Below are 23774 nucleotides of genomic sequence, written 5' to 3'. Positions count from 1 at the left end.
ATGGAGATGAAAAATTTGAATTTATTTGACACCAGATTTTATTTTATTTTATTTTATTTTATTTTATTTTATTTTATTTTATTTTATTTTATTTTATTTTATTTTGATCCCAGGCATCTTCTTGACAGCCTTTCTGAATATATGGAGATGAAAAATTTGAATTTATTTGACACCAGATTTTATTTTTATCTTATTTTCAATATAATTTTTAAAATTTTTATTATTATTATTTTTTTTTAGTTTTTTATTGTTTGAAAATTTGATGTCTTTGACAGACTTTGTGAATAAATGTAGATGAAAAAATATGAAATCATTTTGACAATTAATATTGCCATAAAGGGCGATGCAGTGGTGCAGCAGGTAGTGCTGTTGCCTCACAGCAAGAAGGTTGCTGGTTCAAGCCTCGGCTGGGTCAGTTGGTGTTTCTGTGTGGAGTTTGCATGTTCTCCCTGCGTTCGCGTGGGTTTCCTTCATGTTTCCCCCACAGTCCAAAGACATGCGGTATAGGTAAATTGGGTAGGCTAAATTGTCCGTAGTGTACGAGTGTGTGTGGATATTTTCCAGAGATGGGTTGCAGCTGGAAGGGCATCCGCTACGTAAAACATGTGTTGGATAAGTTGGTGGTTCATTCTGCTGTGGCGACCCCAGATTAATAAAGGGACTAAGCCGAAAAGAAAATGAGTGAATGAATGATGTTATATATTTTCTATTATTTTATGGGGTAAACATTTGACCCAGGTTTGATCTTGACAGTCTTGACAGTTAATTGTTGTCAGATCATAAAAACATCACAAGTGTCCACTGGATTACCATGAGCAGCGGAAGAACTTTTACCTCTGTAATGGTTTTTTCTCTGAACTCCGCCAGTCTGTTAATGGCTTCACTGTCATTAATTCACACTCGCAGCTTTATAACCTTCTTTCTCGCTGCTTTTACGAGTCCACCGCTCTGACATTTATAGAGGTGACATTCTCCCAAAATAATATCAGCAAGCATAATCATATGAAACATCCCACCTGAAATCACTCGCTAATATTTTAGCAGCATTCGTCATTCTGAGGAAGCCGTTTTTCAATATCGCTTCGAAACTGAAGCTGCTCGTAAATTACATTTGAGGGGGAAAGAACTAACTAAATAAATAAATAAAATAAAATTGCTTTTTTTTGCCAGATGTATTACCTAGAGGTGTGGGTCACCCCGATTAAAGAGTGTCTGCACACACAGATACAGAACAAGGGCCTTTATATTTATGCTATAAAAATTTTTTTGACGAGACCAAATATTGGATTTTTTTGATCAGATATGTGTTTGAGTAAAATCTAAAATGTTATTGTTTGCTTTATGTTAGTTAAACTCTGTTTTAATTGATAATTATTAGTAATAACTAGATGTTCAAATTTGAATTACATGCTAATTTATGTTAGAATTATGCTAACAACATGCTTTGAAGCATACTAGCAAAATGCTAATTCATGCTAGAATCATGATAATTTCGAGCTAATTCCTACTAGAATCATGCTAACAGGGTGGCGCGATGGCCTCACAGCAAAATGGTTGCTGGTTTGAGTCTCAACTAAGTTGCATTTCTGTGAGGAGTTTGCATGTTCTCCTCGTGTTGGCGTGGGATTCCTCCAGGTGCTCCCGTTTCCCCCACAAGTCCAAAGACATGCGCTATAGGTGAATTGGGTAAGCTAATTTGGCCAAAGTGTATGTGTGTGAATGAGAGTGTGTGGGTGTTTCCCAGTGATTGGTTGCAGCTGGAGGGGCATCCGCTGTGTAAAACATATGCTGGATAAGTTGGCGGTTTTTTGATGACCCCTGATAAATAAAGAGACTAAGCTTAAGGGAAATTAATGAATGAAAGTTCCCAAATATTTAGACATGCTAACACAACACAATACAAACATTTTACACTTTTACATACAGTAGAAGTCAGAATTATTAGCCCGCTTTGATTTATTTTTACTTTTTTAAATATTTCTCAAATGATGTTTAACAGAGCAAAGACATTTTCACAGTATGTCTGATAATATTTTTTCTTCTGGAGAAAGTCTTATTTGTTTAATTTCGGTTGGAATAAAAGCAGTTTTTATTTTTTTATAAACCATTTTAAGGTCAAATTTATTAACCCCTTTAAGCAAATTTATTTCTGATTGTCTGCAGAACAAACTATCGTTATGCAAATACTTGGCTAATTACCCTAACCGGCCTACCTAATTAACCTAGTTAAGTCTTTAAATGTCACTTTAAGCTGTATAGAAGTGTCCTGAAAAATATCTAGTACAATATTATTAACTATCATCATGGCAAAGATAAAAATAAATCAGTTATTAGGAATGAGTTATTAAAAATTATTCAGAGATAATTCCTTGGATTTACTAAAAATTTTCACGTGAAATGGCTGTAAACAATTTATTTGGGCTGAATTTAAACAAACAGATCAAGTTTAATTTTATTCAATTTTATTTGTTTGTTTAAATTCAACACAAATTATTTGTTTGCAACAGTTTCGCAGACATCATTTTTTTTTCAGTGTATTATGTACAGAAATTTGTTGAAAATAATCTTCTCTCTATTAAACAGAAATTGGGGGGGAAATAAACAGGGGGGCTAATAATTCTGACTTCAACTGCATGATAATATAACCCTGATTTCCAATCACAACAAATGAGACACTCTTTTAATCGATCAAATCTACCATTTTACTGAAACCCACTCCTAACAAATTCAGTGCAAACCGAGAATTGTCAAGCGCTCTCTTATTTTTTTCCATAGCTCTATCTATCTATCTATCTATCTATCTATCTATCTATCTATCTATCTATCTATCTATCTATCTATCTATCTATCTATCTATCTATCTATCTATCTATCTATATATATATATATATTAAAGTCAGAATCATTAGCCCCCCTTTGAATTTTTATTTCTTTTTTTAAATATTTCCAAAATGATGTTTAACAGAGCAAGGAAATTTCTAGTAAAATATTATTTTCTGTCATCATGGCAAAGATAAAATAAATCAGTTATTAGAAACATTAAACAGAAAATGGGAAACAAAAAATTAAAAGGGGAGCTAATATTTCAGGGGGCTAATAATTCTGACTTCAACTATATATATATATATATATATATATATATATATATATATATATATATATATATATATACACACACACACACACACATACAGTTTTGGTTTTATATATGAAAGAGAAAGGAGGAGACGGGCTGCAGTAAAGTCTTTGATGAATTCCCTGGTTACATTCAGCCGCTGTTTCATTTTGATGATGAAGAGGCCTCACAAACACACACACGCGCATACACACACACTAAACCACACCTCTAAAAACAGAATTACAAACATGCCTTGAAGCCAACTCTCCAAAATAACAGAAATATGTCTGCTCATTATGAAACACACACACACACACACATACACACACACACACACACACATTGTCAGCTGTCCTGCCTGCTTTAATCTTTGTGCTCAATGCGGAGCTCGGTCTCTCTCTCTCCCTCTCTCTCTCTCGCTCCACTGTTCTGTGTGATAGAGTATCGATCGCCCGCCTCGTCTCGGCTGAAGGGGGAAGGGAGGGGGCAATGGTCAGATGTGCGCCAAGGTTGTCTCCTTGGCAACTGGCGGAGAGGTCGCAGGGGTCAGCGGGAGGAGGAGGGGTCAGTGGAGGAGGGGGAGGGGTCAGCGGCTGACCAGTGCTAATGTTTGGGTGATGAGTAATTGTGTGTTTGGGAGGGGGGGCGGGGGTTCTGCGGGTGCAGGTGTGGATGATGTGTTTGGGAGTCTGGATGTAGTGTTTGGTTGGGTAAAGATGTTTTGGGTGGTTTTTATTTAGTTATAGAGGTGACTTATGATTATGTATTTCATAAGATGGATTAGTTGGAATAGTTTAGTCTATATGAGGGGATCAAGTTGAAAATGTGAGTTTAAAGGTGAGAATGCAGCTGAGAGAATGTTGAGTGAGAATGGTGAGAATGTTTTTTTTTTCATGGATCTATACATTTTGAGATTTTTTTTGTCTATAAAGTTTTTTGAAGTATAATTAAAAGGAACAATACTTAAAAATACACTCTTAATTGTTTATTTATTAATTTAGGTATTAATTAAGCCGCTTTGTTCAGATTAGTTGTATTTCTCCTATGCTGAGACATAAATCTACACCTTAGCAGCATTTACTTACAACAAACTGCAGAGTTTTGTCCATATCTACATTTTAAAGGTTTTTATAGATGGATATGTTCATATCGTACAGTTTTCCTGTCTTTTCTGTACATTTTTATCCACAAATTTTCTAAATTGCAGTATAGAGTCATAAAAAGAGACTCTCAAATCCCCTTCTATAAAAGGTTCGACTCTAATATATCATAAGAATTAAACAAGGGTTTTGAAAGCAACTTCATCTGATGTTCTGATTTAGAAATGTGTGCAAATTAGCACATATATATTAAATAATTCAGTTTTAAAAAAATATTTTAACAAAACTTCTAATGCAAAAATAGCTTGTGATTCTAGATGTAATCCATCAACTGGGGGAGTATGATGGTTACTATTAGAACTTTTTTTTTTTTTTTACCCTTTTTTAGTGGCATCATCTTGTCTTAAAGCAAAAAATATAAAAATAAAATGATATCTAATAATGATGAAGACACGGAAATGTTTAAATCAGCTTTTGTTCTTCAAAGCTACAACATATTCAGTGTATACATAGAGACCATTTTGAGGGATGTAAACAAAAACAATGTTCCTAAAATATTTGCTGTTTTACATTTTTTATTTCTATAGCTTCTGAGAATCCAAAAAGAGCCACATATTGATAAATAAAGTTATAATAGCTGTTTTAACATTAAGTTATGATTGAATTACCTCTTGTTACAGTTATGAAATAGTTTGATAACAAGCAGGAAATGTTCATGGGCCAACGACATCCCCACATTAAAATTGTAATAGCAGTTTATATGTACTAAAGCAGTTAAATATAGTCGTTTTTAAGTTGTACTTTTAATGTAAGAATGTAAGTACTTTTTAATGCATATTTTGTATAGGGTTATGAACACTTTCAGAAGTTTACTAGCTTAAAAATGAGTTAAAAGCTCGTCCAAATACAATAAAGTGACCCAATACACAGTGCTCTTGCAACAATTGGGTACTATTCAGGTAAGACTAACAGGTGTTTAATAAACAAAACATGTTCGAAAATTATTACTGAATGCTGAGATAAGCTTCTGGTGTTTGTAAAATGTAGAGGATGAAGCTAAACATGTCCAAAACACATGTTTAGCTTCTACAACTTATATCTCTTCTACCATATTAGAGGTTAAACTCTTTATTCAAAAGTTTAGGTTTAAGCTAATGTTCTTTATAACCGCTTCAGAGAAGATAAATCAGGAATTAAGAACTAAACATGGCTAACGTTAAATAATGAAGTTATCGTGTACATTTTAACATTTTAAAGGTATACTTGTGCTTTTGGGAGCTTTTTAATTAGTACACACTCTATAACAAGTGACTCTGGTATGTATCATTAAAGCTTATATAGGTATAAACACTTATAAGCATACTTATATTTAAAAGTTCAACAATGACAGGGATACTCACGGAAAGATTTAGAGCCAGCGGCGAGCTGTTGCTATGGTGACTTCCTGAGGTGAACTGGACTTCCTATTCATGAACGTCTTGAAAGTTAACTTTGACGAAATTAATCAAAGTTTTGTAGCTATAACATACTTAAATACATTTAATATAAAAACCCATCGACCTTTTCTGCTTGAGTGAGTTTAAACGTTAATAACAAGCAACAATGGGTGAAACTGTTCATAAAATTCATCAATGTAAAGTGCAATTCACACCGCTAGATGGCGACCAAACTCGCCAAATCATGTGCTTTCTTGTTGAGTATCTGGACGCCGATTGACTTGACATTCAAGATTTGATTCTTCAGATTGAAGTTTATCTTCACTCAGGTGATGCAAACTACACATATTTAAGTACACTTACTACACAAGCGGGGTTATGAAATATTAAATCTTAATTCGAAATTATAAGTTTCTTGTTATCACATCAAAAGCGCATTACACAAGGTATTGTTTTGTTGATCGAAAATAAATTAATTTATTAGTTTCACTAACCGATTGTGTCTTGCCCTAATGGCGCTCTAGAAAAAATGCAGTTATGTCCATATTTACATTATAATTTGCGATTCATAAACCGTTTGTACATCATAATGTTAGCATACGTTTTCTCTTCAAAATGATTTGAGCTTAATTCAAGTCTCCAGTGCGAATAAATGTTTTGGCGGACAAAAAACAAGGCGATGATGTCTTATTTTAGAAGACGATCGCTACTTTTATGCAGGGGGTGGCTATTTACGAAAATTAACCATGATTTCATTACATTAAACGGTTACCATATAACCGACAGCCACAATTTTACAAATTTATCCAGCTAGCTGATTCCTGGTAGTTAAAATGTACATTAGATAAGCTCTAAATTCGCTGCCACGTTCAAAACAAGTCACCGTCTTGATAACGTTACTTTCCAGTTTAAGGCCTAAAGATTCAATAATAATTTACATTTGTAATTATGTTGTTTAGACTTATCTAATTCCAGTTCAGATACATTTTAAAGGAACAGTTGAGGAATAATTTCGCTTTTTTTTGCCATAGGGCCTATATTAAATCACTCATGTCTTCTTGTTGAGGTATCCCTGCTGAAAAATCCAGCCTAAGCTGGTTAGCTGGTCGACCAGCCTCGTTTTTAGATTTTGGCCATTTCCAGCCTGGTCTTTGCTGGTTGGGTTGGAAGATGACCTGCTAAAACCAGGCTGGGAGTCCAGCCAGCTATGTCCAGCTTAATCCAGGCTGATCAGCTGGTTTTAGTTGGTCATTTTTCAGCCTGACCAGCTAATACCAGGCTGTAAATAGCTGGAAACCAGCCTGGAAATGGCTAAAACCCCTCTAAAAACAGGCTGGTCGACCAGCTAAAACCAGCCAACCGGCCTTTAAGCAGTTTTTTTTTTCTGCAGAGATGACAAGGTATTTATCCACACATTTAAATAAATAGGGCTATATTATATAATAGTCTGCTTGATATTTGGAGTTTGTCAAAAAGTAGGAACCCAGGAAGTAGATGAAGAGGAAATTCTGGACTTGGAGGTGTAGGAACTTTTTGAGTTGAGGGGATTTGAGTGACCAGAAGTGGCTGTTAACACTGACCAGACTGAGGTGTACAAGTTTGATGAAGGATTTTAGGTAATGGTTCTACGGGCCATTGGCAGCTCTGCAGGCTAAGAACAGTGTCTTGGTTTTATTTCTTGCAGTCAGTGTAGAGAGCTGAGCACAGGCGGAAAATAAGAGAATTTCCAGAGGTTAAATACAAGTCGAGCGGCAGCATTTTGGATGCGCTCGAAGAACCGTGTAGGAGATACAGGAGGACCAAAGAGGGCTTGAGCTTCTGTGATTAAGAGCATGATTATAGTTGTTTGAGATATTCAGTTGCTTCACTGGGTTTCTAAACACTAAAAAATGTTAGCTTAACTGGCAGTGTATCTATAAAACCTGCTGTATCACATTTGATACACAAATATTTAAGGCCTCTAAACTTCTAAATATAAAGAGGCCTGGAAAAAACTAAAAGGGCTTTTAAAGGGATAGTTCACTCAAAAACTTGTCAACTTGTCATCAGTTGCTCATCCTTGTTTTAAGAGTTTCTTTGCTCTGTTGAACACAAAAGAAGATATTTTAAAGCTGGGAACGTGTAACCACTGAATTCAATTGTATTTGTTTTACCTACTCTGCAAGTCAAAGTTTAAAGGTTTTCAGCTTTTTATCAAAATATCATATTGTGTTCAACAGAAAGAAGAAAGAAACTCATGAAGGTTTTTAACTACTTGAGGCTAAATTAATTAGTGAGTAAATTTTTATTTGGGGTCAACTATTCCTTTAAAATAAATGTTTTTTTCCAAGAACCAATGTTTCGTAGAGGGAAGAATAATTTGATAATCCTTTTTTTTCAATTATTTTTTTTAAACTCTAAAACATTTTGTGGAATGAGAAGATGTATGTTAAAGGTTCTTCATGCAACAATAAATGCCAATAAAAAAATCTTTAAGTAAGTATGTGATCAAAACTTTGCTTTATAAAAGGTTTGATATATGACATGTCATCTGATTAAGAGTTTAAAATGTTTGTTTGTTTGTTTATAAACCAAAAGGGTTTTTTCTCTCTTTGAGAGGTTTCAGGTTGTGGTACATTCGACTTCTTTGTGCTGCTGAAGGTATATAAGATATAACTAACTCCTTAACTTAATATCCTGCTCTGTTAAAATAGTTGGGTTAAAAATACCCCAACATATAACCCAACTATAGGTTGTTATAGCACCTGCAGCAGGCTTCACTCAGTGTCCACTATTTACAATACATTTTAACCACATCCAAATGCTTCTAAAAGATGGTCCTGGAAGGTGAAACGGATATAAAAAACACAACACGGAGAGGTAATTTGATTTAAAAAATAGCAACAATAATATTGCGTTATAGCTTAAATAAACTTTGTAACGCAAAGACAACATTAAACACGCATAATACAGCTGTTTTGTGTCAGTTAAATCAGTTGACTTGTTAAATAAATAATCCAGTGAAGGTTAAAAATAACCAAATAAAGCACCAAACATTTACCTCAACTGGTTGAGTTATTAATAAATAACCTAACAAAGGTTAAAAATAACCCAACAAAGCACCAAATATGTTTAACTCAGCCATTGGGGTAAATAAATAACTCAACTTTTTTTAGAGTGTGTATATTTGACAACATCTAAAAATTATCACAGTACCTTCAAGATGCTAATTAAGCAAGAATTTTTAATAATTTTAAATATAATAAAATGTACTATAATCACTTTTTATTTTATATTTCTTTTAAGAAGTAATTCATTTGTTTAATTTTATATTAATAGATCTGTAACACTATATAAAAATAAAACACGATTTCTCTCATATTTTAATGCTTTTTTTCAAGTTATTTAAAACATCAAAATCAGAATGAGTTTTATTAGTCAAATAAAACACACAAGGAATCTTTTGTGGTTTTTCAGGTGCTCAGGATAAATAAATATATTCATATCAACACAAGAACACAGAAGTATGTTTTAAAAAAGTAGAAAATTAAGTAATTAATAAAAAATGTTGAAGTTATAAATATAGATATAGATGTTTTATGTGTAATATGCACATTGTTGGCTTAAAATAAATATTTAGTTGCATTAAGTATACTCTGTGGGCATCACGGTGGCGCAGTGGGTAGCACAATCGCTCCCGTAATCGTGGGGGTTTTCTAACAGTGCTCCTGTTTCCCCCACAGTCCAAAGACATGTGATATAGGTCAGTATTTCTCAGCCACGTTCCTGGAGGACCACCAGCTCTGCACATTTTCCATGTCTCCTTAACCAAACACCTGATTCAGATCATCAGCTAATTAGCAGAGACTTAAAGACCTGTAATGGGTTTGACAGACAAAGGAGACATCCAAAACATGCAGTGCTGGTGGTCCTCCAGGAACGTGGTTGAGAAACACTGGTGTAGGTGAATTGGGTAAGATAAAATTGTCTGTAGTGTATGTGTGTAAATGAGTGTGTACGGATGTTTCCAAGTGATGGGTTGCAGGTGGAGGGGCATCTGCTGCTGAATAAGTTGGCGGTTCATTGCATTGTGGCAGCCCCAGATTAATAAAGGGACTAAGCCGAAAAGAAATATGCTCTGTATAAATAATCACTTTTGTTTATTTCATTTGATGAGGACAAATTGTACAACGTTTTAAAGAAATACTTCATATTCAGCAGAGTGCAAGTTAAAGTTCATTAGCACAGACTTCATTATGAATGCATATTAATTGTAAAGACAGACATATTGATTAACATTGTGCAAGTTTCATCTGAGTAACCCTGCACTTTCATTTTTGTTTATGCATGCAGAATTATGAGCCTCATCAATTAAGTCACATATGATGGATCAAATGTGCCAATGTCCATCAAGTGGAGTCCCACCCCTCAACAACTCAGGCTCCCTCACAAATGTGGCCCTCTTCCCCATCAGTATCTACTCGGTCGTCATGGAAACAGCCAAGATGCTGGGCACAACAAGGGAAAGTGAGAGAAGGAGAGATGGAGGGGGGAAAAAAGTGTCTGAAGGTCGCGCACAGATTAAAGGTCGGTGATGACAACAGCACACATGCCTCATGGGTTCAAGTTTGAGTCCTCATTATATCATTTAATGCTAGTATTTTTACATAGTCCCACACAGACCCCCAAATATCTCGCACTTCCTCGGTTTCTCGCCATGTCACGCCCATTGATCTTCCACTTTCTCCTGATCTCTCTCTTTCTTTCGGGCTCACTCTTTCTCCCTGAAAGAGCCAGATGGGGTGAGCGTTTTTTATTCTCAGAGGCCCTCCTGCACGTGCCTCCTATTCAGAGCCTTAAAGCGTTTAATTCATGAGGGGTTTGATTCTACAGAGAAGGGGCCTCCGCATCCCTCCCTCCGCCCGCGTTCTTTCGGCCCTCTCTCTTTCTCTGATCCACTCTTACACCATCTTATTTCTTCTCACTTTTTTCCTCCCTCCCAGCTTCTTCATTCACTCACCTTCTCTTTTTGACTCATTCCTTCCTCTGTACTGTTAATATTGATTAAAGAAAGATATAAATCTGGAAAAAAAATGCTAAATTGGAAGGTGCAATAGTATTATTAGTTTGTGGTTGCATTTGATGAGATTTAATAAAGCTAAATTCAGCAAACGCACATGCAGTGTTTCTTTTTCCGTTTTATACAGATGCGCAAAGTACGTGCAAGATTGACCCTCCCGCTCTCTGATAATTACACATTGAGTTAGTGACCATTATCCTGTCAGGTGCCTGTTTGATAAAGCAGTGATAAACCTCTCTCCTGTCCTTGCTTTGCTCTCACACTGCCTTTCTCTGTTCCTGAATTTCCAGACCTGGTTGTCTCCGATAGCTTAAGATTCTGAGCTTCTTTTTTTTTTCCTTTGTAAAAAGAAAATTGAGAAATTTGGACCTCTTGAAATGCTCCCGCTGTTCACTTCGCTATGGCTAACCTACAACACTAGTCACAAGTGTAATATTTTTGATTAGCTCCAATAAGAATTTGGTTTATTTTTTAGACACAAACCTTTTATAAATTCAAAAGGTGCCTAATGTTGATGTCCACAAAAATGAAAGACATATCTCTGACATTAAGAGGACAGTGCTTCACACAGGTTAACAGATTATTATATTTTATATAACCTACTACATTTTCTGCTTATTCAAATTCATCTTCTTATTCTTAATATATTTAACAGCATCAATAACACATTTTAATAGGACATAATTGTTATTCTTTTTCTCAAAATGTTTAACATGGAGATATCTATGCATATTCATGTTTCCATATTCAAATATATTTGTGTGTACTTTATTAATAAAGGTATCTATTAAATGGAAAACAGATGAAGCATTACTTCAAGTAAGATACGTGTAGCTCAGCCCAGCTTTAAAAAATACACACTTTCCCTCCATTTTGACGACCTCTCCACCTGTCGAGGGGACCCCGGTGGCAAGAAACAGTGGGATTATTTAGTGCCGTTGGGCTTTAATTGATATTGAATGTGGTCAATATTTATTCGGCTTCAGTTAACGCGAAAATAATAAGGCCTCATGTTCGCGACCGGCGTGTTCCCGGATAAAGAGGCCGATGCGCCGTCGAGTGGAAATCGATGAACACACTGAGTTAATTATGAGAAATCAATTAAAAGGATGGAATTGTGACTTTTATAAAGAGCGAACTGCCATCGGGATATCGACAGGTCGAGAGGGGAGCGAGAGACACTTCTTCCCGGCGCGCGCGCGTTTGATGTGTCGAGCGCGGCTGGTATCTCTCTATCTAGAGAGACTGAGAGAGACAGACAGACAGAGGACGTACTGACACCAACTACAAAGATTCAGTGAACATCTTCCAGGTTTAAACTCCCTCTGTCTGTCTTCTGGAAGCTGTAATGGCCGCGTAAATGGCTTCACTTGGATGTCTTTAACTTATTTTATATATCTAAAAACGACGTAGTGCTGAAGGCCAAGGTATTAAAAAACATTGGAAACGTACGCATTTAATGTTTACATATTTAGTATTCTTTATTTGTCGAAAAATAGAGCATTTTATCTGATGTTACCCCATGTAAGCGTTCTCAAGACGAGCTGTGCCATTTAACTCACCTGACTCACCTTTTAGTCTCAATCAATTACTTTTAGGATATAATCTTAAACATAATCTAAATACTTAGTTTGAATTCTACAAATACGGTTTTTAGACTGTCTTGGCATTTTATTTTTGATAATCTGGCTTTTGGTTTGCCTTTTTATTGAATATGAAATTTAGCAACAAGGCGTTTATATTCCTATAAAACACGCTTGTATGCATATGTGTTTGTGTAGCTATATATTTTATGCGATAGATATGTTTGTATGCGTATATTTTTGTGGTTTATAATTTTGAAGCTTTATCGTTATTCAGCAATTGCAAGATGCAAACTTTTCTACTGTCCGCCAGCCTGTTTCAGAGCAGAATAAAAAGTAATCGCTTGTATATTTCTGTCACATAATAAACGCTCTTTGACTTTTCCTGTTTGCTTTATGTCTATTTTATTAATTCATCCTTGTTTGAACCACATTTACCGTTTCTTGGATTTAGTTAAGTCTTTCCGATTTGTGAACTGAATCATCGAATTTACAATTGATATTTAGTTTGCATTTAAAAAGTTAGTTTGCATTGGTCAGTATTCAGTATATACTGCTCTTAAATTTGTGGTGTATATTATAAACTATATATTTAGATGATTGTTAAATTGATTAAATTAATATGGAAGCATTTGCATGTAATGTTTAATTATGCATTAGTATTTTTGCATGTTTGCATATTTAAAATGCAAGCATAGGACTTTAATCCAACGAACATATTAAAATTTTGTATTTATTATTAACGCAAATTTATGTAAAATATTGAAAATTTTATTGTTATGCTTTCGACTTCAGTCGTCAAATTAAGATTAGCAACTTAAAGAATGATTGCTCTAGCTTGTTTTATTAACGAACTAAAAACGGTTATGTGTATTTGATTTTTTAAAATGCAAATATGTATTCATCAATTAGTTAAATCAAACATGCGTTAGCGAGTAAGAGTTTTATTAATGCATATACATGCAGTAATAATTTTATGAATATTTTTGTTCAATTTGCCTAATAATTATTTAGATTTATGATAATTATTTTAATGTAAATTCTGGCAGAATAGCTAAAGTGAAATCTTTTTTGACTCCTGCATTTTACAGGTGTTTGCAAAGACTCGAAACGGCAGATCAAAAATTCAGGGCAACGCAATAGTCAAGCATTTGATTTCTTCACACTCCCCTTTTCTTCCTGGTATTAGAACTGCAATATGATTTATATAATTAATTATTATGCAAGCATATACAAAACAAAATATTTTCATATTAATTATAATAATGAATTATTTTAAATGATTTAAAATCACTGACAAAAATTGCATAATAAAGCAGTAATATTTAGTTAGAGTAATATTCATGTTTCACTATATTTAGCGCATTAATCTGCGCATATATCTGTCGCATTTCAGGAGTAAACCAGGAGATAGATCGGTTTGACTTTCAATGCTTTTTTTGTCTTGAATAATTCGACACGTTCGTAATGTTTTCTGATATTCTTGAACATTTCGCGCACATCAGCAAAAAGCTGCAAAATAATATCAATCCTTCAACTTCAACAACGATCTCAACTCTAACTTGTAGTGCAAAAGGCTTTGTACGATTAAAATAAAAGAGAGAGAGGAAGAAACAACAACCCTGACGTTAACGTTAAAAAATACAATTTGTCCACACAATGTGCAAAGCTGTGCAAAGCCCATCAGCTCACGACCTCAATGTCAAAGGGCAGCTGGTCAGTCTCCAGACGCGCTGGCCGCGAGAGCGCGCATCCTTTTCTGGCGTTATTGCGCTATATATTTCATTAGTGAAAAAGCATATGTCCAGCATGCACGTCAAAACAAAATATATTAGAAGTCCAGTCATATAGATTTGATATTGTGCAGATATCAGTTGTCTGCATATTTATACTCAAAAAATAAATGTAGAAATTGTATCACTATACATAGGATACATGCAAATATTTGATATGTTCTTATGTGATTGTATATTAAATATAAATACCAGAAAGTATATTAAATGAAAGTAAATAACATGATAAATGCTCTGAATAATAAATAAAAATTCATTTTGCTGGATTGAAAACAGTGTGTTCTGCGCAGTGGATGTCATGTTTGGTCAGTGTTTAATCAATAGCTTTGATTCTCTTGAGCTGATCATCGACTTTTTGATGAGCCATCATAAGGAGAGTCAGTGAGGTATTGACCTCCAACACCGATGCTTTGCTTTGGCTTTCGCCGTCTTCATTGTGTGTGCTTATATTAGGGAGCAAATCAAGTGCGTGCATGCATGTAAGGCTTTGCTTTATTCCCGATGGATATATCTAAACAAATAGTATCCGAAAGGTTAATTTATGGACATGTTATTGTCACTGGCCATATATATTTAGCTTTGTAAAACATTTATGTAGACAATGAATAAAGTGATTTGATTGTTTTGTGACAAACACACATACACATGCACACACACGCACACTTCGTGAGCTCTGTGCTGGTTGGTTGTCCAGGTGGTTAAAATGCGGGCAAGCGATCAAGTTGAGGGGTCGAAGGGCAATTTCATCCCAGACGAATGACCTCATTCGCTGGAGGCTGACCCCGCTGGTCAAACTGGTAAGCGGAGGAAAGAGAGATAAATAGAGAGAAAGAAACCATTGGCGTTGAGGTTGGTCATCTTACAGTCATAGTGCCGTCGTCGTCGTGAGTTTTGGTGTGGTCAGATTCTGCTGTCTCTATAAATTAAGTAGATTTTCACTCTTTGTCTCTGTGTCGTTCCCTCTCAGTCACTTTCATGAATTAACACCCGACCTTGACCAGTGACACTGAACCTAACCTTCAGGAGTGCCTAAACCTCAACCCCCACGGCCACACACACACATTAAAGCAGAGAAACACACACAGATGTCCAGCTAGAAGCATGTGTGGGTAAATGTCACACCATGAATCTACGCTACTCTCCTCTCCTGAAATAAAAACAGAGATGCCAATGACAGATGATGTTTTTTTTTTTTCAGATTTAATATTTTGATGTATTTTTAGATGCATTAATAGTTCTAAATATATATATATATATATATATATATATATATATATATATATATATATATATATATATATATATATATATATATATATATATATATATATATATATATTGAAAAAAAGGTCTGCGATGCATTCTATCAGGAGCTGGAAGTGGTACATTTTTCACAACAACATTATATATTTACTCAGAGCAACAACTCTGTGCACACGTACACACATCATACTAACATTGGATTCAATATGGGCAAACCCAGCAGTTGGATTGCAAAATTTAAAATCTTTAAAGTCCTTTTAAAAATAAGCAAATGGTTGATTTTGTCTATATTTGACCCAAATCTGAGAACAAATGGTATATATTTAACATTTGTGTGTGTGTTTGTACATACAACAGTACACAAACACATACATATGTTGTTTCATTGCTGGCAGTGCTGTAAAGAAAGCGAAAAGTAGAGATATAATATAAATAAATAAGAAAGTATATAGAAACGACTGAATCCAATACTCTCAAAAAAAAAAAAAAAAAACGCTAACCATAGAGTTCTCCGGACTAAGTATTTACTGCCCTATAGGTTTTGTTACTTCTCCTCCCCCAAACACCCCTCTCTTTTTCTTTCTTTCTCTGTCTTCCTGCTTAATCCCTGCCTACTTCACCACATGTTTTCTAATCCCAAATATCAGAGGTATCCCCCCCTCGCCTTTGAGCCCCTAATGCTGTAACCTCCTTTGATACAACCTTCTTTGCTTCCTCTTCCCCTCTTCTCTCTCTCGTCTTATCACTCACTCACACTCTCTGTGCTTGTCCTCTTGTTCCTTGCACATTGTTTCCTTCGGTGCTTTCTGTTTATTTCCCCTTTTTATTTGTAAAGCTCATTTTAATTTAATTATTAACATTTTTGAACTACTAATGAATTCATTTAGATTCAAAGTCTTCATAGCAAATCTCGTTAAAATGACCTTAAAACAATGTCACGTAGTTTCTCGGTTACTCTGTTTCGAAGTTGTGGAGTGCGAGAAGATGAATCCACATGTGCATGTTTGTGCATGTTGCCAAGTGTGATATCAATAGGTTAATAGGCGTGGTGTCACATTCAGTAAGTCGCTGATTAGTTGGCACTTCACCAATCCATACACTAGTCAGGAGTCATAGACCCTTGCGCATTGATTTCCCCCTTGCCTTAAGAATGAGGTAGAGGTCGGCATGGGGTGCAGCTATTGATCGACCCCAAATCACAACCCACCCGCTCCGCGTCAACCTGTGCCACCATAGCAATCCTGCGCTTTGCTATGCTGCACCCGATTGGCTGGTGCCACTCGGTCAAGGTGCGTCTTTGGTAATTGGCCCTTGTTTTGATTGACAGCTAAATTTACATGCTCACCCATGGATGAGTGCTTTTGTGTTTGACCATCTGATGGGACCGTTGAACCAACTGCTCTGTTGGCGGATGAAAACATGGCTGTGGATATGCGCACTAACCTTTGACTCCCTAATTTGCTTAGTCACCATTTAAAGTTGTGTGATGGTCCATTTAGGTTGGCCGTCGTCCATAATTGAGTCCTTTCGCCTGCACTCGTTCATTATTTGTGTCAAATAATTCCTCCCATCCCCTCTCCCGTTGGATTTCTGTCTTTCCTTCTCTGCCGGATAATTGCGCGTCTGTTTTCATCCTCAATTTTTCTTCATCTCCACCCGTTTCATTGAGTCCATACATCCCCTTTTCCTCGCCCACTTCCTTCTATCAATGTTGAGCTTTTCAGCTCCTTTTCTCTGCACTTCCTGATTCCCCGCTGTAATCTCATCGCCGTTGCTCCCCTCGTTCTCCTTTTTCCCTCTCTCTCTTTCTCGTCTTCACTGTGTAAGCAAGAGAGTAGAGGTTGTTAAACATTTTTCTTCTCTCTTAATTGTTTTGACTTGTGCCATCGGCATCCCGATTAGGGCCCATTGATTTCCTAGTGCTAAGTGCATTGATTTCTACATTTCTTATTGATCTTGGTTCTAAATCTACCCACACACACAGTCTCAATGCACAAAGCGAGACGGAGAGAGAGAAAGAGAGAGGAGAGGAATCTGTTAAGTGTGTCATATTGTACGCCAAAAAAAGCAGTTCAATGGTTTTTACTATTATGATATCCTCAGTTGAGAAATGCTGAATTTGCATATCTTCGAATAGTGGAATCAACTAAATTAACATGCAACTTTTTAAAAGTTATATATTCAATAACATATTTTTACAGCATAGTCCCTTTATTAATCAGGGGTCTCCACAGTGGATAGTTATTATGCAGCAAATGCTCTTCCAGCCACAACCCAGGACTGGGAAGCATCTATATACTCTTGCATTCACACACATACACTATAGCCAATTTACTTAATTCAATTAACCTATAGCACTTGTCTTTGGACTGTGGGGGAAACACACTGTAAAAAAAAATCCAGGTTGCCTTAATTTTTTAAGTTGAATCAAATTAATTTATGAGTCCATTAAACTTATATTAAACTGACTTAAAACAGCTTGCATAACTTAAAAAATAAAGTTAGAGCATGATTAACTTAGTTTAATAAGTTACAATGACCTAAAAACATGTTGTCAGGACTAATTGATCATATAATTTCTTACAATACTGGAGCATCTGGAGGAAACCCACACCAGCACAGGGAGAACATGCAAATATTCATTTATATTTAAAAATATATTCATTATTATTATTATTATTATTATTATTATCATTATTATTATTATTATTATTATTATTATTATTATTATTATTAAATGCAATATGGTTAGTTGTATCTATTAAAAATATTATATTTAAATATTTGTTATAATTTATGTGTGATTAATATAGTGAAAGTAGTAGTTGATATTTTATAAAGATATTTTAAGGGCATTTTAGAGCACTAAACAATGTATTTATGCAATAATGATATGTAACCTTCTAGAAATTATGTATGAAATAAAAATGTTTTATTATTAATTAAAGATGAAACATTATAGTGCAAAAAAATCATATTATATCCAGTGCTCACCCCTCACAAATCTATCTTTAGATTCATATTTTTTAATAGTAAGCTATACAATATTATATTTGTGCATATACATTAGATCAGTCAGTACTGAAGCCAAATGTGGAGCTTATCTAATAAAATAACTTACAATAATGGTCCAAAAATTACCACATCTAAATTTATGTTATGGGAAAATATTAAATACACATTTTTTTTTAAAAAAAAGAGGAAAATTCAAGAGAAGCAAAAATATTGAAAAACTTTTGATAAATTTTTTTGCAGGTTTTAATTTTATTTTGCAGTATTTTGCTTGAATTTAATTGTATTATCTTTGAATTTCTGAATATGTTTGGTGAGTGAAATATTACTTTAATAATTACATCTGTTTATTAAATCTGTTTTGTTTAAATGCACCAAAATATGTTGCCTATATTCAATGAGAAATTAATAAAAATATTAATTTTCAAAATGGGGTGTACTCAATTACGCTGTACATATTTTTATAATTTAAACATATTTGAATGCATCATTTTCAATGCACATCTCACTTGACACCTAGAATATCACACACTTATTCCCCACTCCACACACACACACACACACACACACACACACACACTCACTCAGAATAACCTGCTTTACCTTTCGCCTCCACCACACACACACACACACACACACACACACACACTTGGCACCCCATAAAGATCACAGACGGGGTATTGGGGCTTTATCCTCTTCCGCTGTAACGGTGGATCACATATTCAGCAGGCCTCTGACAGGGCAAAATCAGCTCCCCCTCTCAAGCTAGTCTGTGCGCTACTGATAGCCCCTTCCATGTCATAGCATTAGGCCGCTGCAGGCCGCTGCGGGCGAGACACATCGCCAGCACTTTGGGGGTCGATGTCTTTTACCAGCACTGACTGCTGGATCTTCAGCCGCTGTCTCCCAAGTCTTTGATCGCGTTAAAACTAGCATAGCGTGGAATGATGGTAGAATCTGTATGAAATGGAAAATACTTATTGTGGCAGCTGCTGTAAAGAAAAAAAGAAGAAATAATAATAAAAAAAAAAAATCTTGTTTGTGAATTTTAGCCCCCTTAAGCAAATGTGTGAAATCGAAATATTGTAAGAGCGTTTGGCCGGCTATGCAAGAAAAGCTCAAACAGATGTAAGCAGCCGACTGCATACGAGATTACAACAGCCATTTGATGCAGTTATATAAAATTAACTGAATATACTTGAGTACATCCTAAAGGTGCGAAACAAATTCAATTCACCAATGATGTGTTGAACGAGAAAACTACAAATGCCAATATTGTATTGATGAGCCGACAGACTGTCAAGATCCGATGTCTATTGGTGATTAAAGGGAAGACAACATTAGCACCGTGCAATTATTGCCCACCTGCGTGTGTGTTAAAAGAGAGCTACGGCGCAGAGGATGGATTTGTATTAGAGGTATTGGCAGGCTTGAGCTGAGTATTGACAATATGTCAGCACTGATCATTAGATCAGCTGAAGAGAGAAAGTGTGCAAGTCCCTGCTCGAATCACTTCTACCTCCATCATTCAAGAATTGAACTGACAATGGCTGAAGTCAAGCAAAGGTTGCATGTTTTTTAGATTTTTGCTCGGTTTTTAAACTTGCATATGCTAAATTTAGATACAGTTGAAGTAGGAATTATTAGTCCCCTTTGATTTTTTTTTTCTTTTTTAAATATTTTTTAATATTTTCCAGAGCAAGGAAATTTTCACAGTATGTCTGATAATATTTTTTCTTCTAGAGAATTCTTATTTGTTTTATTTCGGCTAGAATAAAAGCAGTTTTTAATTTTTTAAAAACCATTTTAGGGTGAAAATTATTAGCTCTTATAAGCTAATTTTGTTTTTCGGTTGTCTACAGAACAGGCCATCGTTATAAAATAACTTGCCTAATTACCCTAACCTGCCTTAACCTAATTTACCTAGTTAAGCCTTTAAATGTCACTTTAAGCTGTATAGAAGTGTCTTAAAAATATATAGCAACATATTATTTACTGTCATCATGGCAAAGATAAAATAAATCATCTATTAGAAATGAGTTATTAAAACTATTATGTTTAGAAATGTGTTGAAAAAAATCTGCTCTCCGATAAACAGAAATTGGGGAAAAAATTAAACAGGGAGGCTCATTATTCTGACTTCAACGCTATATATATATATATAGATTAATGTTTTTTTATCTGAGCAAGAATGGTATTGTGTGGCGTTGCGTGTTACACCACAGTGGGAATGTGTCCTAGCCATGGTATTAGCTGCTTGTTACAGCAAGAGGGGGTGTTGATATAATTGTAAGCTGGTATTGATTGGGGCGCCTTGTTATTGATGAGAGAGAATTTAATTCAACCAACGCATTTGTCAACATGACATTGCCATTTAACGATGAACTCTTTCACTATCGCTGTCTGGTTCTCCCACCCAGACACACACAGGAGGAAGTTTCCTTTTATGTGTGCACTGGGTAATGATTATTTCTATTGATCGCCTAGTTGTTTATGTTTTTATCACAACAGAAGGAGCATAAATAATGATAATGATTCTAGAAATGTTATTAATTTCTGATTAAAGAAAATTAGGTGGACTTTATGTTTTTATGCCTGGTGCTTATAGTATTAACGAAGTTGAGTATGAAGAGTTTATTTATTTATTTTATTTATTATTATTCTTCTTTTTTTTTTAGAGCAGGCCAATCGCTATTGGTGCTCAGGTATATACTGTGAGCTGACCATTGAATGTAACCAAATGGAAATGTCATATTTGGAAACTGTGTTTCAGTCTGCACACCTTTCTTCCTTCTCTGTGCTATAGACGCGCAAAACACACTATATTCTACAAGAAATAATTGCTTTTGTCTGGAAGGAGTTTGGATGGGGGGGTTCGCAACGCGTGCCCTTTCAGGCGAGGGGGATTCGTGAAGGACAACTTGTCGCTTCTTTTTTTTTTCTTCCGTTCCCCCCCACTCTTGCTCGTTGGACACACGGATGTCATCTGTCAAATGGAGGGGGTGCTTGGGGACAATAAAGCTCAAGGAAGCATTGTAAGTCTGTTGTGTTGCAGGAAAATACGGTTTAAAAGAAATAATAAAGTAAAAGAAATATATAGATATGTGTGTGATTGAAATCAGTTAAGTAAATTTAGTTGTAGGATAAGTGTTATATTCTTGTGATACCCTGATCAATAACTGATCTATATCAAATCTCGCACTTCGGATAGAACAGATAGACAGAGAGAGAGAGAGAGGATTGGGGCGAATGTGAGTTTGGGGGTGGTGGGGGGGATCAAGCACCGCGCTTTCGATTTTTCCCGTATTGACTGCGATGTTTAGCGTATAGATTTTTCTATTTAAAAAAATCCATGTCGGCAATAATCTGGAGTGTAAGTGCGCGGCATGGATTGTAGCTTTATTACTGACAGCATTCAGTGTGTCGGAAAGAGGGAATGAAAGGTAGAATTGGAGAAAGAGAGACACCCTAGACTAGCAATAGAGCAAATGAAACTTTTGCGAGGTAGCCGTAATCCGTTTGTTAGTATAATCCCCCTCACGTTAAATAATCATAACGCATCAGTGTCTTCAGCTCCTTATATCGACGTCCGTTTTTCCTATATACCTGGATGTAGATGAGGAAATAATCACCTGCTGTAAGCCACTCGGCGAATGTGTGTAAGCTTATCGATCAGCGGCCCACCGCGATCATCAGAGTCATCATAATGAAGAGTAATCAAGCGATCAATACGCAGGATAGCTTGCCTTATATGGGATTAGTAAAAAAAGGGAAGGGGAGAGGGGGAGGTCTGGATGGAGGGAGAGAAAGGGGGGCGGGGGGAGTATAGCGGCTGCTCCTCTCGCTTCAGTGTTGCTTTCGTACCGGGAGGCGGACAGAGCTCGCAAGCTACCGGGGTTCCCAGATAACGGGACTATCGTAACGGACACACACGCACACACAGACGGATGGTGGTGGGACAGAGCCAAAGAGCTGAATTCCGCTCAACGGGTACCGTGTTGTTTTCTTTACGTTCAGTTCTAACATTTCGTGCCCGAGTAGTGTTGCTTATTAATTTATTTATCGATTGATTGCGTTTTAATTACCGGCTCGCGAGTGGAAAGGAAAGGGGGAGCGTTCAGAGTCGCTGCGTAGCCACAGTACGCGCTTATTTAAATGTATTATCTAATCGATTCTTTTATATTTTAAACAAAACAATTATATGCTGCTTGAAATGCATGCAATGTGCCAGAGGTAAACCACACAGCAGAAGAGCTACAAACCAAATAACCCTTGCAAACCGTTATAAAGCCAGCAAACCGCGACTTGATTGTAATGAACCAAATAGTTTTTGTACTCACGTCAACAAGATTTTGACAAGATTTGTATAAGAAGCGAAACCAAAGTGGAAGCAGATCGCGGCGCGCGCAAGGCCATTGTGACGTTTACCGGCCGCACACCTGGTCTCGCGCGGGATACGCAAAACCCAGGAAACGTTATGAGTTACGACAACAAGTGAGTTTGAATTTTAAAAAGGCACCGTTTGTTCCAACGGTTCGACATTCGCTAACGTCTTGCTTTTTCTCATTTGTAAGTTGATTAACGGATTTTCGGCCAAGCAGTTGTTAAACCGAGACACAAAACAAGCATCAAGTGATTAGTTTTCATGCATATTTAAAAGATATTGCTTGGAAGATCCCGACTATCCGTCTGTGTGTCAGTCCGAGATAGAGCATCCCTGAGGAAGCAGTAATGACTGAGAGGCACAATACCAAAAATGTAAAGCTAGCTTGAGCAATTTATTTACGTTATAGCTACATTTTAAACCAAATAATATTACCAAAAAGAAACAACCTCACAAAAACAGTCTACTTGACAAACAGCAACCAAAGAAACTCAAGACAAGCGCCAAAAACAAGAGACCATAGAAGCAAAGCCCAGACGACGACGGATCATGTTTGTTCCCTTGCCGGTGCCGTTGGTGTTTCAGAGAACCGCTCCTGATTTCAGCGCCTGGCGACTCAAGTCTCCGCTGCCTCTGCGCTCCGGTAACTCCGGTAAGAAATGCCTTTGCTTCCCTCTGGGTAACAGCTTTTCTTTCTTTTCTTCTTTCTTCTTTCTTTCCCCCTCATGACTAAAAAAAAAACTAAATGTAGAGCCAAAACACCTGTTCTGCCCTGACAACCATCTGAATCAAATATCCACTACCTATTCTTGTATTTCCTATAAAATCTGCTTTTAGTTCCGTTTGTGTTTGCATATACTATATATATACTAAATGTGCCACGACGAGTGTGTATTAATGAATGCTGGCTCAGTTGAAAAGAGGTCTGCACATAATTGCCCCCTGTTTGAATGGTTCGTCTCGGCCTCTTTTGGCTTCTTTCATCCTTCTGTCCTCCCCGTATCTGCTTCTCCATCTGCCGTCTGA

General features: G+C 36.0%; 1 protein-coding gene across 8 annotated transcripts in view; it reads left to right on the top strand.

The window, feature by feature from the left end:
* Window positions 1-5880: 5880 nt before the first annotated feature.
* The window catches only part of pou2f2a (POU class 2 homeobox 2a), a 104189-nt gene continuing 86295 nt past the window's right edge, over window positions 5881-23774 (top strand). For 4 of the 8 annotated variants that reach the window (XM_073931452.1, XM_073931449.1, XM_073931451.1 and 1 more), the window contains exons 1-2: window positions 5881-5983; window positions 9987-10220. In XM_073931452.1, the coding sequence (XP_073787553.1) occupies window positions 10016-10220 (205 nt within the window). In that variant the 5' untranslated portion in view covers window positions 5881-5983; window positions 9987-10015. Of the gene's footprint in view, window positions 5984-9986; window positions 10221-22212; window positions 23401-23774 lie in introns of those variants that run through there. The other 4 variants (XM_073931453.1, XM_021468267.3, XM_068215233.2 and 1 more) reach the window with 1 other exon arrangement.

This window comes from Danio rerio, chromosome 19 (assembly GCF_049306965.1).
Source record: "Danio rerio strain Tuebingen ecotype United States chromosome 19, GRCz12tu, whole genome shotgun sequence".
NCBI lineage: Eukaryota > Metazoa > Chordata > Actinopteri > Cypriniformes > Danionidae > Danio > Danio rerio.
Note: the sequence above shows the minus strand (reverse complement) of the source record. Positions and strands in the feature narration are given on the sequence as shown.